Source organism: Coptis chinensis, chromosome 8 (genome assembly GCF_015680905.1).
Source record: "Coptis chinensis isolate HL-2020 chromosome 8, ASM1568090v1, whole genome shotgun sequence".
In the NCBI taxonomy this organism is placed as follows: domain Eukaryota; kingdom Viridiplantae; phylum Streptophyta; class Magnoliopsida; order Ranunculales; family Ranunculaceae; genus Coptis; species Coptis chinensis.
Window position 1 is genome coordinate 90571006 of NC_141463.1, and position 14868 is coordinate 90585873.

At 46.4% G+C, this 14868-nt stretch overlaps 1 protein-coding gene across 1 annotated transcript; it reads left to right on the forward strand.

Moving 5' to 3' along the window:
* Positions 1-348: 348 nt before the first annotated feature.
* On the forward strand, positions 349-2843 carry LOC147484251 (pentatricopeptide repeat-containing protein At4g20740-like). The gene is made up of 2 exons (XM_086580460.1): positions 349-846; positions 946-2843. The coding sequence occupies exons 1-2, from the start codon at positions 420-422 to the stop codon at positions 2679-2681; spliced, it is 2163 nt and encodes a 720-aa protein (XP_086436586.1). The 5' UTR covers positions 349-419; the 3' UTR covers positions 2682-2843.
* The last annotated feature ends 12025 nt before the right edge of the window (positions 2844-14868 follow it).

The following is a 14868-nucleotide window of genomic DNA, read 5'->3' on the forward strand; positions in this document are numbered from 1 at the left end:
GATCAAATTGAGATAGCCTCTTCACTTTGTGGTTTAGGATATTAATCCGTAATTTTCAAATGAAATTATCTTAAACTCGATCTAGTTTGTATAATAACTTTATTAGATTTATGGTGATATAAGCGGCAAATTTTCGAATCATAATATATTTTTATTGAAAATAAACTGAAATACATTAATGAGCCGAGATTATGATGTATAAGTACTTAGAAACTAAGGGATCAAATTATTGGAAATTTGGTATTTGATGCTAGGTTGATATCACTCCTAAAATGCTCTTAGTACAGAATGTTAAGATCAACTTTGGGCTTGGGCCCATTTGTAACGGACGAAGCAGATACCAGGTGTTGCGGAAGAACAAGTGAACAACTGATTATGAAAGTTGAGAAACACAGACAAACAAACAAACCAATCACTAAATGCCACCTAAGCCTGAAACCTCCACCACTAACAAGCTCTACTTCTACTACGGTCATCGTAAACCCTCACAAAACCGTCCCACGGTTCAAGGCGGTTTATTCTCAAACCGCAAAACCCTAAACCCTAACCCATCATCTACCCATAAACAAAAATTTCCTAAACCTTTTGAATTCACCAAATGGGACCCAAATTCAGTTCAATCCTCAATTCCAACAAAAACCCAATCAGAGAAATACTTCTCCATTGCCCAATCTCTCTCCCCACTCGCAAGATACATTTGTGATTCGTTTCGAAAGCATAAACACTGGTGTCCTGCTATTATAACTGATTTAGATAAGCTTAGACGTGTCACTCCTAAACTTGTTACTGAAGTTCTTAAAGTTCAAACTGATCCTAGACTCTCTTCCAAGTTTTTCCATTGGGCTGGTAACTGTTTATAAATTATTTCGTTTCGTATAATGCATTGAATTGGACTAGTACATTATCTGTTTTCTGTAATGTATTTACTTATACTGTATTGGGCAGGTAAGCAGAAGGGTTTCCGACATGATTTTGCTTCGTATAATGCGTTTGCGTATTGTTTGAATCGGACGAATTATTTTAGAGCTGCGGATCAAGTGCCTGAACTTATGAACATGCAAGGAAAACCACCTACTGAGAAACAATTTGAGATTTTGATTAGAATGCATTCAGATGCTGGTAGGGGGCTTAGAGTTTACTATGTCTATGAGAAGATGCAGAAGTTTGGGATTAAGCCTAGAGTATTTTTGTACAATAGAGTTATGGATGCACTTGTGAAAACGGATCATTTGGATTTGGCAATGGCGGTTTATGAAGATTTTAAAGAGGATGGGTTGGTTGAAGAGAGTGTTACTTTTATGATTCTGATAAAAGGGTTGTGCAGAGAAGGGAGGATTGATGAGGCTTTTGAGCTTTTGGGTCGGATGAGGGAGAATTTGTGTAAGCCAGATGTGTTCGCTTATACAGCAATGATACGGGTTTTAATTGCTAAAGGGAATTTAGATGGATGTTTAACTGTTTGGGAAGAAATGTGCAAGGATGGAGTTGATCCAGATGCTATGGCTTACACTACGGTAATAACTGCTTTGTGCAAGGGAAAAGTGGTTGAGAAGGGCTATGAACTATTCAAGGAGATGAAGAAGAAGGAATATTTGATAGATAGGGCCGTGTATGGTTCACTAATTGAAGCTTTTGTTGCCGAGGGGAAGATTGGGTCAGCTTGTGATTTGTTGAAGGATCTCATGTCGTCTGGGTATCGTGCTGATCTTTCCATACTTAATTCTTTAATTGAAGGTCTTTGTAATGCAAACAAGATTGGCAAGGCTTACAAATTGTTCCAGTTCACGGTTCAAGAGGGTCTTAGCCCAGACTTTGTCACTGTAAATCCAATTTTAGCATTATATGCTGAGCAGAGTAGAATGGATGAGATTTGCAAATTGCTTGAGCAGATGCAGAAGTTGGGGCTATGTGTCATTGATGATCTTTCCAACTTTTTCTCATTCATGGTAGGTAAAGGAGGGAGGGAATACAAGGCTTTAGAAACTCTTAAATACTTGAAGGCCAGAGGGTTTTGCAACGTTTCGGTTTATAGCATCATTATTCAAGCACTCCACAAAATTGGGGATGTGAAAGGTGCATTATCTCTTTTTGAGGAAATGAAGGATTCTGAATACATACCTGACTCATCTGCGTACAGTAACATAATTCCTTGTTTTGTTGATGGTGGGGACGTCAAAGCTGCATGCTCATGCTATAATAAGATGAAAGAGAAATCATGGGTACCAACTGTTTCTGCTTATAGCTCTTTGGTCTATGGGCTCTGCAAGATTGGAGAGATCGATGCAGCTCTTACTCTAGTACGCGACTGCTTGGGCAATGTTACAAGTGGGCCAATGGATTTCAAATATACCCTTAGCATCATCCATGCATGTAGGTCATGTGATGCTAAGAAAGTTATTGATATAGTAGATGAAATGATGGAACAGGGATGCCCTCTGAATAATCTCATATACTCGGCTGTTATCTCTGGCATGTGCGATCATGGGACTTTGGAGGAGGCAAAGAAGGTATTTACGAGTATGAGAGAGCGCAAGCTTTTAACAGAAGCAAATTTGATCGTTTATGAGGAACTACTTATCGACCACATGAAGAAGAAAACAGCCGGTTTGGTATTGTCAGGGTTAAAATTCTTTGGGCTCGAATCAAAATTGAAATCGAAAGGTAGCACCATCTTACCATGACAAATGCAAGGAATCTGCCTATATCTCTATCGTCGTTGATATGACCTTTTTATTTTTAGGGTCGAACCTTGTCAACCATATGTAATGTCATTTGTATATTGGAATTGAAATTTGTATACATTATAGCTTAAACAAATTGAAAAAATAAATTCCATTGGAGCATTTGTTGAAAGCTCAAAAGTATTTTCACTGTCGACTATGGACTGTAATCTGTGGAATCAAGTCGGTAGTTTGGTTTTATAAAGTCCTTCAGCAAATCGTGTCTGTTTGTTTATTTTTCCTCCCTTATCCTCGGTTTTTCTCTTTTCTGGTTGATCTTAAGTTTCTGAAACCATTTCATGACACGGGAACCTGATTCAGATTTTGTAAAGAATAAACCAATTGAATTAGAACGTACATCAGTTTCACAGTTTGTGTTCATTTTATTGTTACACTGTCAGTTGTGGCGTCCACAACATTATCAGAAGGAATCATTAGTTTGGTGGATAGACTGGTTGACCAAAATTTTCAGTTCTTAGAGTAAAGGTATACATATAAGAAGACAACTGAGAACCTGTTTGGCAGGATACCCTGATAATGAACCTTCATATAGTTCATCACTGTATAATTTGTACTCTCTACTCATCATTTATCACATGAATGCATATATGAAGCAGTTGTAGCGAGTAGCGACCATACTCTGGCATGCAACTATTATGGGTTCTTAGAAACTGAACCATATATTTACTCTATCATGTATTCATATCAATGACCAGAAAATGAAGACTTCCATATTCATAGTACGAGCTGGTTCAGCAGTTGTACGTACTAACGTACATCACTTGTCCTGAATGTTTGATATGTAGTGCGTTATTACATGACAAATTCTTGTCATCGATGTGAGAAAATGACGACAAGGATGTAAGCCTTCATCACGTTCGGTGAAAACATTGATATTAACATGATCTTGTGTAACATGACGAACTTGCGTGTCGTTTCTACTCTGTGCAGTAGGCGCTTCAACGGCTATCAAACTCGAGATACTACACCCAGCAGGAAACGACCATTGAATTTTCGTCTCCAATGATTCAACTTTACTAAGGATTTTCACGGCAAGTGTCAGTCTCTCTTCATATTTTTCAGCTGGACTGTCATTCAAAGTTTTGAATATAGCAACCGGGAGATGAGCCAATAATACATGCAACATGTCAACAAAGTATTGCTCAATAAAGTTATGTAGATCTTCGATGGATGAGTAGATTTGGGAACTGATTACATGGAATATGTGGTGTAGTTCATTGTACACATTCATGCATGCCACTGCACATGATATTCCTGAAAGGATCACTTTGGCACGATCTAATTCAGACTGCGATTGATCAATAGACCCCTCAAAATTTTTGGAAGAAGACAAGTCCACTCCTTACCTGCCCACAGAGCTTTAGCATATCTAAATTTCTCATAGCGGTGGAAGCTTGAGGGACTAGAGATCCACTGAGGTTACGCGGTAAAGAAACTTGAGCTATTCTTACAAGGAGTACAATAGAAAGAAGGGACACTTCAGTACAACCTTCTTCATCAATTTTAAAGGAGGGACTCTTGGATACTACAATACCTCGATCAGGATCACAGTGAGATCTCAATCTATGAGACTGTTGGGAAGGGGTAATTCTAGAAAGGAGTTCGGAGAGGTGATCTGTAGACTCACTTTTCCCCAACTTCATTGATCTTTTAAAGTCCTCCTCACTTTTCTGTACTGTCCACTCGCCCAATTCAGCGTCAATTTTAGGAAGAAAGTGATCATTGGCTTTTTTCATAGCTACATTTTCTTTCTGTTTGTGACGAAAACAACTCGTCAAAGACTCTAGTATTATTGACGGAACCACAATACATGCATATGCCAAAAAGAGCACAATTATGATTAAAATTCCAAGCCTGCCTTTTGGTTCTCAATTGTCTCATCCATAAGTCAATAACAAAATTTGCGTTGTCACTCTCAGAATTTTCATTTGTTCCTTGGTTTTTCTCTGTGAGACTAGCTATCGATCTTTACTAAATGCCTGAACAGTTTTTTGGATGTAGTTTTGCACAAATTTTGAAGTTTCCTAGCCGTCCTTTAGATCTCGATCCCTATGCACAACCTCTTATAACAACCATTTCTAAGATGTAGCCGACGCGTCCGGTAAAAGCGCGCAAGTCTCGGAAACAAAAACGCGGATAGTGTTTACCTATAAATATTGGGTGCGTACATCAGTACATGCAATACCAAAGTGTTGCATTATTGGCTTTCTTCTCTCTTGTTGTCAACTTAAATTTTGATAAGTTTCCTTACGAAGAAGCTACTTGAAAGTGATCATGGAAGAAGTACCACTTGAGTTACCACGTGGGTTTAAATTTGCTCCAACAGATGAAGAGCTTATCACGTATTTTCTTGCCAAGATACTCGCCAGGGAACCTCTGCCGGAGTTGTTTAATAACATCATTATGCCATGCGAGCTTTATGGAAGCGAAGCATTTGAACCGTGGCAACTTTTCGAAGGGAGACAGGAGAACGAAGTTTTTGTGTTTACCTCGATTAAACAGAAGTACGATGGTGGCAAGAAGATCGGTAGAACGGTTGGAAGTGAAGGGTGGACATGGAGGATCTCAAACAGCTCCGACATCTTAGATCAAGAGGGAAATAAAATTGGATGCAAGAAGTTTATGAATTATTCGAAGAACAACGGGAAGGTTAAGAGTCCTTGGATGATGTACGATGAAGGATCACGAAGAGTACGGTCTATGCAGAGTCTTTAGGAAGAACAACAAAGACGATAACGCTAGTACCAGTGCATCTTCATCCAAGAGGCCAGAGGAGACTGATGATGATCTGTCATATGCGGCCAACAATAAACGTACCAAGACATCTAATTACACATCGACATCAACAACACCAATGACAAGCCAGCCAGTAGACGGTGGTCCTGCGGAAGAATGCCAATCAAGATTTGGATCATCATCACAACCTGATGCATTCGCGTCAACTTCATATGGAGTGTAAAGGTGCGATATGATAATCCCTTACAAACAGTCACTGGGGGACTGATATGGATGGATGGGTGAGACCGAGTTCGGCTTTTGGAGCTTAAGCGCCCACGTATCTTATTCTGAGTTTTTGGGGTCAGAATAGAATCAGGTCTGGCGTAGTTCATAGGAGTGGTATTTATAGAGATTGAAAGTGTATCCTCACCCTCCACGTGTAAAGGATGTCACCAACGTGGGGTGTGGATCATGGGAGCACGTGAGAAATATCTACATAGGTCTGCTGTGATGATGAGGAGTGGCAGTCTGTGCGAGTAGCTTGCGGCCGTGACCAGTGACTGACAGTTAGGATGAGTGCAAGTACACCTTTAGTCATGATTGCTTATGGATAGAAGTGCGTGTCCCGCCTGGCGTAGTTCGCATGATGTTGCGATCTATCCCGGGCGCGATGTTGGCTCATGGATGCGACACGGGACCATAGGTCGGGTGCATTAGTTCCACCATGTTAAGCGTGTCTTTGGATAGAGAATATCACTCCCTACCACGCCCCTCTCGGTGGGTTGGGTTGCGGTAACGACCGAGAGAGAAACGGCACGCTGCGCATACTATGTGATATTTGGGAAGCGCCACGATCGATTGTAGAAACGGTGGTGTTAACCGCGTCATTAGTTAGTATGATCGTGTGTGGACGTGTGCAAAGCGGCGAGGATCCGGCGATTTGCAGCCGAAGGAAGCGTGGCCCGTTTTTCGGGATGTGAAAAGACAAGACAGTTACTTGGAAGTCGTGGGGGCTAGGGCTACGGTGTAATCATAATGCCTTGGAAATTGGAGGGGCGGTTGTTCAAAAATCTTACTTGCTTGACTGAGGCTTCATTTGGCTACTTCGTTTGGTAGAGAGAACTTCATTAGCGCAACAACCCTCAGGTTAGTTTTCTGCCATTTTTTGAACCCGTTTCCCTTGTTTAGTGTTAAGCTTGTGTGCTAGAGTTGTTAGGGTGCTCTGTTAGATACCAGTAGCTAGGTTTGTTAAGTTTAGAGGAGAAGAATGTCGGATTCTGATGATACTCGTTCAGACGAGGTGCGTGAAGTTTCCCTCGGTTGGGAAGATGAGGAGGAGACAGATGAGTCAATTGGTATGCTGGGTGGGGGTGATGGGGATGAGGCTGTGAGTGAGGAAGGCGATGCTCGATCTGCTTCTGTGGTTGCTGACGTTGGCACTTCAGGACGCGATGAGAGGTCGTCTTCGAGCGATCTGCCGCCGAGGGCTGTGGATAAACACGCTTTGAGAGCGTTTCCACATCTGCGGAAGAGATATGGTATAACCGTGGACGGTCTAGAGATCCACGAGCCTGGGCGAGGTGTTTTGGTCTTTAGCGATAGGTATGTCCCCCCGCACCACGGGGTGATCGTCTGCGAGGGGCAGCTGAGGGCGCATATGACGATACCATTTTCGAAGTTGGTTTGTCAATTTTGAACCATCGCGGGCAAAGCGCGCATGCGATTCGTTGGTAACACGTGGCGGTTGTTGAAGGTGTTCGACTGTTGAAGCGCCCAATTGTGAATACCGGATCGAAGTCGGCCGATATTATTGAGCACTTCACCTTGAAGCCGATCTAGGGCATATAACTTTAGCTTGCAAACCCGAGCTACTCTGTCACCCGTTCGGATGGAGTGAGTAACGAAGTCTTTGGGATAAAAGACCGTTCTGTTAGTGGGTAACTCACCATGCGAGTGGGTTGGGTGTTGACAAGAAAACGTGTGATTTCACTGGTGGGTACCAGTACGTTTCCTTAGGTTTTATGCTGATAACGACTGTTCCTGTATTGTCCTAACATTTGTTATGTTGTCTTCAGACGGATAATCGCCCCGCGTGAGACGAACCGAAAGCAGTTGATCGAAAAAAACATTTAGGTTGACCGCGGGACGAAAATTGCGCGGTTGCCAGAGGTCGCTGAATTCTTTAAGGAGCGTGGAGGGCCAGCCGTTCGGAAGAGAAGAGAAGCTCAGAAAACTAGGGCTCGTGGTAAGGGAGCGTCCAAAGTACGTGTTATGGAGAAGCGTGGAAGTGATTTGGTGACCAGGGAGGATAGAAACCGGGCCGTACTGGGGTGAAGCGACCCCGGGGTCTTTGGGGCCTCCAGTGTCCGGTCGGGCATGGGTCGGGAGGATGCTCCCTTCGCGTTGAGGGCGTTCCTTCCGATGTTCCGGAGTACCGACCTGCTAAGACTGCGAGGGTGGCCCAGATCGCACAGGGTGGTGAGGTGCGAATGGGAGGGAGGGCAGCTCGCAACCCGAGGTCGAGGCCGATGCCTGACTTCAGCGTTCTAGCTGAGGACGCCCCGGAGGTTGGCCAGAGGTCATTCGACCCGGGTGGTTGGAGATGCCTCGAGGCAAGATGAAGGGAAGGTTGGCTCGAGAGGAACGGTAGGAGCCGTCCGTGCTTGGCAAGGGACGATTTGGAGCGCAACCCGATGTATGTTGATGAAGTAATGGGAAGAAGCGCCTGCGGAAGAGGTCGGATTGCAGCTACAAGTCCGCACCCATAGCCGCTTTGCTTGTTAGAAGGGATGACACTTGATGGTGACGGGAAAGACCTTGACTCCAAGGAACTAGAGTCGAATGTGAGAGCGGTGGATAAAGGCGATTTGCACGGTAAGTGGTAGTGTTATTATCGATTGTGTTATCCCTTATTGCATTAATCGTTGCTTATCGTTTGTTTGCGGTAATATGTGCGAAGCCGCCGCAGATGGTTCGGTATAAACCGAAGACAACCGCCTTGTTCTTTGAGATGGAGAAGTCGGAGGTTGAGGCCTTGAGGCTTGAGGGTCTCCGATCTCCGGCGATATCTCAATCGGAGAAGGTGGAGCTGGAAACGCCCGGGCGCAACTAGTTACTTCTCTCGGAGAGGACGTCGGTGTGAACAAATTTGGGCGGGCATGAGGTCGATGAGGTCGATGAAAGAAAGGGCATTGCCGCTAATACGCTCGCTATTGACGTTGTAAAGCTACTTTTGCAATGGAGGCGGCGCGCCTATCTTGCCATCCGTCTTTGAAATAGAGGAACTGGAGCGAGGTATGGCGACCTGCCCGAGGAGCCGGCTCAAGGACTCCAATAGATCGACAGTCGACTTTCGCCGAGGTCGGTCGTCCGGTTTCTGGGTCGTTCTTGCTCCTATTTGCCGTGAGTTGGTTCGCGGATCAACCTCCGCCGTTGGCGGTGCAGGTGGGACGCTTAAGCGAAGAAGCGATAGTGGCGTCTTCGGTGATCCGAAATTCTCCAAGTCTTTGGACGTCCCTCCGGGTGAAGGCTTTGAAGATGTTGTTTGAAAGTTGAATGTCCGGTTTTGTGTTTGTAAGCGGCCTCCGCCTAAAACAATAAAGCTGTTTTCGAGGGGTTATCCGGGCGTTCGTCTTTTCTTTTGTGCGTTTATGATCATCGATGTTTTAGCGGGCCGGATTTTCGGGGTAGACCGCCAGCTCGGCTTATCCGGGCGGATCGTGGTCTTCAGTTTGCTAATTGTTTTATATTAATGCCATGTTGTTATCCGTTGTTTTTCTTCCTTGCGTACTGTATGTCTGTCTGATTTGTATGCCCCTTGGGTTGGTCGACTTGTATCAATCTTGAATTTTTTCGTGAGGGCGGTGCTAAGCGTCCTCTACTTACTCAGTATAGTACGACTGGAGTGTCCTGTGAGCAATGGTCACTTCCATTACAGTGCGTGCTTGGCACGTGTGTGGATATGAACGGTTTGCGAGATATGAAATGATGGCTGCCAGTTGGATTGGCGTTTGGCGTCTCGATGCCTTAATGAAAGCCTTCGGGAAGAGACGTTTCTTTTGCATAAATAGAACCTGTTCGGGGAGAGCTATGGCATTTGGACTTCCTTTTGGTGCTGCCTTCGCTTCGCTGAACGTGCTTGCCTTTGTTGGTCATCTCCTCGGGTATGGCTGTTCTTTCGTTCTTTTGATCATGCTTGAAAAGATGCTATCTCTTCCTCATTGCCTCTGTTTTGTTCTTTTTGCTTTAGCTTTCCTCATGGCTCGTTGTTATGCTTTTGGTGTGGGTGAGGGCAGTCTGCGTGAGAGCTCTCCTCTACTGATGGAGGAGATGGAATTCCATCCGCATGTGCACGGTGACCGTGGCAAGAGGAAGGTGGTGGCCTCGGGGTCCAAAAAGGCTAAACGGCCCCGGAGGTCGTGGCGCCCGGAGGTGTGGTGATCGAATTAAGCCCATCGGGGAGGACGGCGTTCTCGGGCCGCCCGAACGGATGGACGACACAGAGGCGGGGGCGTCGGCTGGTGGGAGTTCGCGCCCTCACGTTGGGGACGTGGGGAGCGAGTTCTTCTACGTCGGGAGGTCGGGGAAGAAGCGTCTTTGCCGCGGAAGCGTTCGACCGCAGCGGCTTCCACTGCGCTATAGCGACCGATCTTCGAGGGGTATCGTGCTGGATGGGGACAAGGCTGAGGTTGAGGACGAAGATATGGATACGCTCCTGGGGACCATGGACATGGCGAGCTGTTTGGTGAGTACGCTGTTTGTTAATTTCTCAGTCGTTCTCTCTGATTGATTTTCGTTGTGCTTTCGTACTTGCAGTTTCTTGCTGGTTATGATAAGTTGAAGAACGTTGTGCAACGATCTGCTACTGATGTTGATGCCCGAAGTCGGCGGGATGTCTGCAAGGGTCTTTCGGGTAGCCCGACAAGAGAAGGTTGGAAGTTATGTCGGCTAAATGTCGTCTTTATTCTTTGCCGATGAAAATGAGAAACTTCTTTGCGTCTGTTGTTGATTTGCAAATGGAGATCCGCGGAGGTGACCGAAAGCACGTGGCGAAATGCCGGAGGTTGCTCGTAAGGCTCTGAACGTATGCAGATACCACCGCCAGTGAGTCACGCCAAAAATTTGGACGAAATATTGTCGGTGAAAAGAAGGCGGATGGTGCTCAAGAGGCCGGTATGCGTGTTGTTCTGCGAGCTGCCAGGCATTTTCCCTCAACCAGCGCTGTTCCTGAGGATAAACATGTGGTCGCTCCGTGATGCTGATTTTGTTTATTGGTGAGGATACGTTTTTGTTTTGTTTGATCTGACCGCGCGTTTTCATTGCCCTTATGAGGGTTAAACATTAGAGCTGCCTTTTCGGGCTTGCCCGACCAGCTCGCTTCTATTGATTTGGAGAACTGGTTTCCACGAAAGTGGCAGTTCGTTCCATTTGGTATTTTGTAACTTGGTAAACCGACACGATTTTTTCGGGTAGACCCGGCAGGTCGGTTCTCTGGAGATGATTTCACTGGGTCCGATATGTGTGCTTCTTTTGGTGAACACCTGATTAATGCTGTATATGTTTTGGTCTGACTTGTTCATGGCTTTGACTCTGTGTACGCATTTTGCTTCTGAAATGTATTCTTGCTACATGTTACGCTGCTATGATAATGTATGGGAACACGCTATGTAAGCGTTTGATCTTTTAGGACGAATTACGGGGCTTTGCCCCTGTAAATTCGTGGGCTATGGTGCTCACTGGGAGCGTTCTTTGTTGATTAATCTTGGGAGTATCGGTCCTTGTCTAGTGAGGATGAAAGAGGCTATGAGCCTCTAAGCTCTCTAGATCGTCCCGGATCGATGAGAGTTTTCGAGATGTTACGCTCGAGGCGTTCTCGCTTAGTTGAATCGAAAAGTGTATGCCCCCAACTTAGCGAGACTCGGAGAGGCGTTGAGCCTGTAAGCTCCTGAGAGCGCCTAGCGGCGTATGAAGCGTGTTTAGCCCCCGAGGGCGTTACGCTCCCTGAGCGTTCTCGCTTAGTTGAATCGAAAGTGTATGCCCCCAACTTAGCGAGACTTCGGAGGGCGTTGAGCCCGTAAGCTCCCGAGAGCGCCCCGGCGTATGGCGTGTTTAGCCCCCCCGAGGGCGTTACGCTCTGAGCGTTCGCTTAGTTGAATCGAAAAGTGTATGCCCCCAACTTAGCGAGACTTCGGAGAGGCGATGAGCCCGTAAGCTCCCCGAGAGCGCCCTGGCGTATGAAGCGTGTTTAGCCCCCGAGATTTCGCGCTCCCGAGGCGTTCTCGCTTAGTTGATCCTAGAAGTATAGGTCCTCAACTTAGCGAGACTTCGGAGAGGCGATAGGCTGTAAGCTCCTCGAGAGCGCCCCGGCGTATGGCGTGTTTAGCCCCCGAGGGCGTTCGCTCCGGAGCGTTTCGCTTAGTTGAATCGAAAAGTGTATGCCCCCAACTTAGCGAGACTTCGAGAGGCGATGAGCCTGTAAGCTCCGAGGCGTCTGGCGTATGGCGTGTTTAGCCCCCGAGGGCGTTACGCTCTCGAGGCGTTCGCTTAGTTGATCCTAGAAGTATAGGTCCTCAACTTAGCGAGACTTTCGAGAAGGCGATAGGCTGTAAGCTCCTCGAGGCGCCCCTGGCGATATGGAAGCGTGTTTGCCCTGGAGCTTGCTTTCGTGGGAGGTGTGGTTTGGAGATGTGAGTAGGTCCGCCATTTATGATACCATCTTGATTTTCTTTCATTTGAACTTTGTTGTGCCTGGGAACAGGAATTACAATGCGTAATACAACTATTGGAAAAATTGCTTTAACAAGTATGTGTTCCAAGGTCGTGGCAGCATCTTTCCTTCTTGGGTTTTAATCCAATACGCGCCGTTGCCAACGACACGTTCCACGATGTAAGGGCCTTCCCATGTTGGTGCTAGCTTAGCATCGTCTTGAGTTTTCTTCAACACGAGATCCCCTGGTTGAAAAGATCGTGGATGTACTCGTTTGTTGTAAGATCTCTTGAGGACCTGTTGGTAGGCTGCCACTCGGACGGCTGCTAGGTCACGCCGTTCCTCGAGAAGGTCGATCTCTCGAGCTAGAACTGAGTCATTAAGGCCTGTTTCGACAAGTTCAGATCGGGTTGTCGTGATTGTCAGCTCGGTGGGTATGACGGCTTCTGTGCCATAGCATAGGGAGAATGGGGACTCGCCGGTGCTTGAGCGAGCTGTAGTGCGATGAGCCCAGAGTATGTTCTCCAGCTGATTGGGCCACTGGCTTTTGTTCTTTTCAATTTTCTTTTTCAAATTCTCCAGAATGGCTTTATTGCTGGCCTCTGCTTGTCCATTGCTTTGAGCGTACTGTGGTGTAGAGAATGCATGAACGATCTTCCATTTGGACAGAAACTCTTTGACTGTTTTGCCCTTGAACTGGGAGCCATTATCCATCACCAGTGTATGTGGTAGGCCAAACCGGGTGATGATATGAGTCCAAATAAAATTTCTGACATGTGATTCTTTGACGTGTGCTAACGGAATTGCTTCAACCCACTTAGTGAAGTAGTCTGTGGCAGCCAGGACGAAGCGGAAGCCGGTGCTCTTCTGAGGGATGAATGGTCCCATAATGTCCATGCCCCACATGTGGAACGGCCAAGGACTCTCGCGATGTTAATCGGTTCAAGGGAAATTTGGTTGTATGATGTTATTGTGACCAAATGTTTGGCATTTGACACATTTGAGGACATACGCTTTAGCATCGATCTGCATACGAGGCCAGAAGTACCCTTGGGAGATCGCTTTGTGGGCTAGTGACCGACCTCCAGCATGGTTGCCGCATTCTCCTTCGTGAATTTCAGCAAAAATTAGATGGCCTTGCTCTGGGCTGATACATCTCAGATGAGGTCCCTGCGGATTTGCGGAATAATCTGTCGTTCACCAAACAATAGCTACGTGCTTGGTGTGGAACCTTCTTGGCTTTGGTGCGCTCCTCTGGGAGTGTGCCGTGCTGGATGTACTGTATAATAGGCTGCATCCATGAGCGACTCGTCTGAGCTTCAGAGAGTGGGATCAGGTCGCTAATTGTCAAGACTTGGTCCGCTGGTAGCGTGTCGGTCGACTACTTCGATAATCAGTTGTCGAGGGACACAGTTCGGTGTCTGGGTAGCTAGATATGCCAAGCTATCTGCGTGACGGTTCTCGTCACGCAAAAAATGGTGTATCGTCGCTCTGCTAAATGACGGAAGCAAATTGTTAACAACCTGAAGGTATTTAGAGAGGTTACCTTCGCTGGTAGTGTACTCTTTTGCAACCTGGCGAACGACCAGTTGCGAGTCACTAAAGATTTGGATCTCCTTTACTCCCAAAATTTGGATGCCGCCAAGATTCCCATTATTATTAGTGCCTTGATTACGCCGTTGTTTGACGTTGCGAAGTCTATCCGAACTGCCTTCTCTACCATAGCTCCCTCGGGGGAGACTAAGACGATTCCCATACCACTGCCTCCAGGGTTGCTGGAACCATCGACGTAGAGGGACCAGACTGTGTGCGTGCTTGCTTTCTTGGGTGCGACCTACGTTTTGACCTCCCAATTAGGGTCGCCGTGGGAAATCTGCTAGGAAGTCCGCGAACGACGACCCTGCGGATATGCGCGGGGCCGAAGTCCATGTGGTTAAGCCGACTCTTACGCCCATAATCGCCATCCCGGTAGTCTTGTTTTCTTTGTGAAGAATCCTCTTCAAAGGGAGATCGCCAAAGACTTTGATTGGATGAGCACGAAATCTGGTCTGAATTTTCTTGCCGAGTACAACAAAGCGAGGACCGCTCTTTCTATGTAAGAGTAGTTCTTCTCGGCTGGAGTGAGTGTCTTGCTTGTGAAGTAGATCGGCTTTTCTGAATTGTGTTCGTCCTTGAACAGGACCGAACTGATGGCGAAATCGGATACCGCCAGATAGAGCCCCAGAGTTTCTCCGTCGGTTGGTTTCGCTAGGGCCGGGAGGTGTTGCGGAGGTACTCTTTGAGGGTGGCGAATGCTTGGTGGCATTGATCGTTCCATGAGAATTGCTCGCCTTTCTTGAGTATTTGTAAGAATGGTCGGCACTTGTCTGATGCTCTGGATATGAATCGGTTGAGTGCAGCGACCATACCTGACAACTTTTGTATCTGTTTCTTTGTTTGAGGGTCGGGCATGTCGATGAACGCCCGAATTTGGTCTGGATTTGCTTCGATACCTCGTTGCGAGACCTGATATCCGAGAAATTTTCCGGAGGACGCACCAAAAAGACACTTCTCTGGGTTCAGTTTCATTCCGGTTCGTCGTAGTCTGGAGAACGCTTGCTCGAGGTGAGTGAGGTGGTCGGCTGCTTTTTTGCTTTTGACAACCATGTCGTCAATGTAGACCTCCATGGTATCACCTAACATGTCCTGGAACATGTTAGTTAC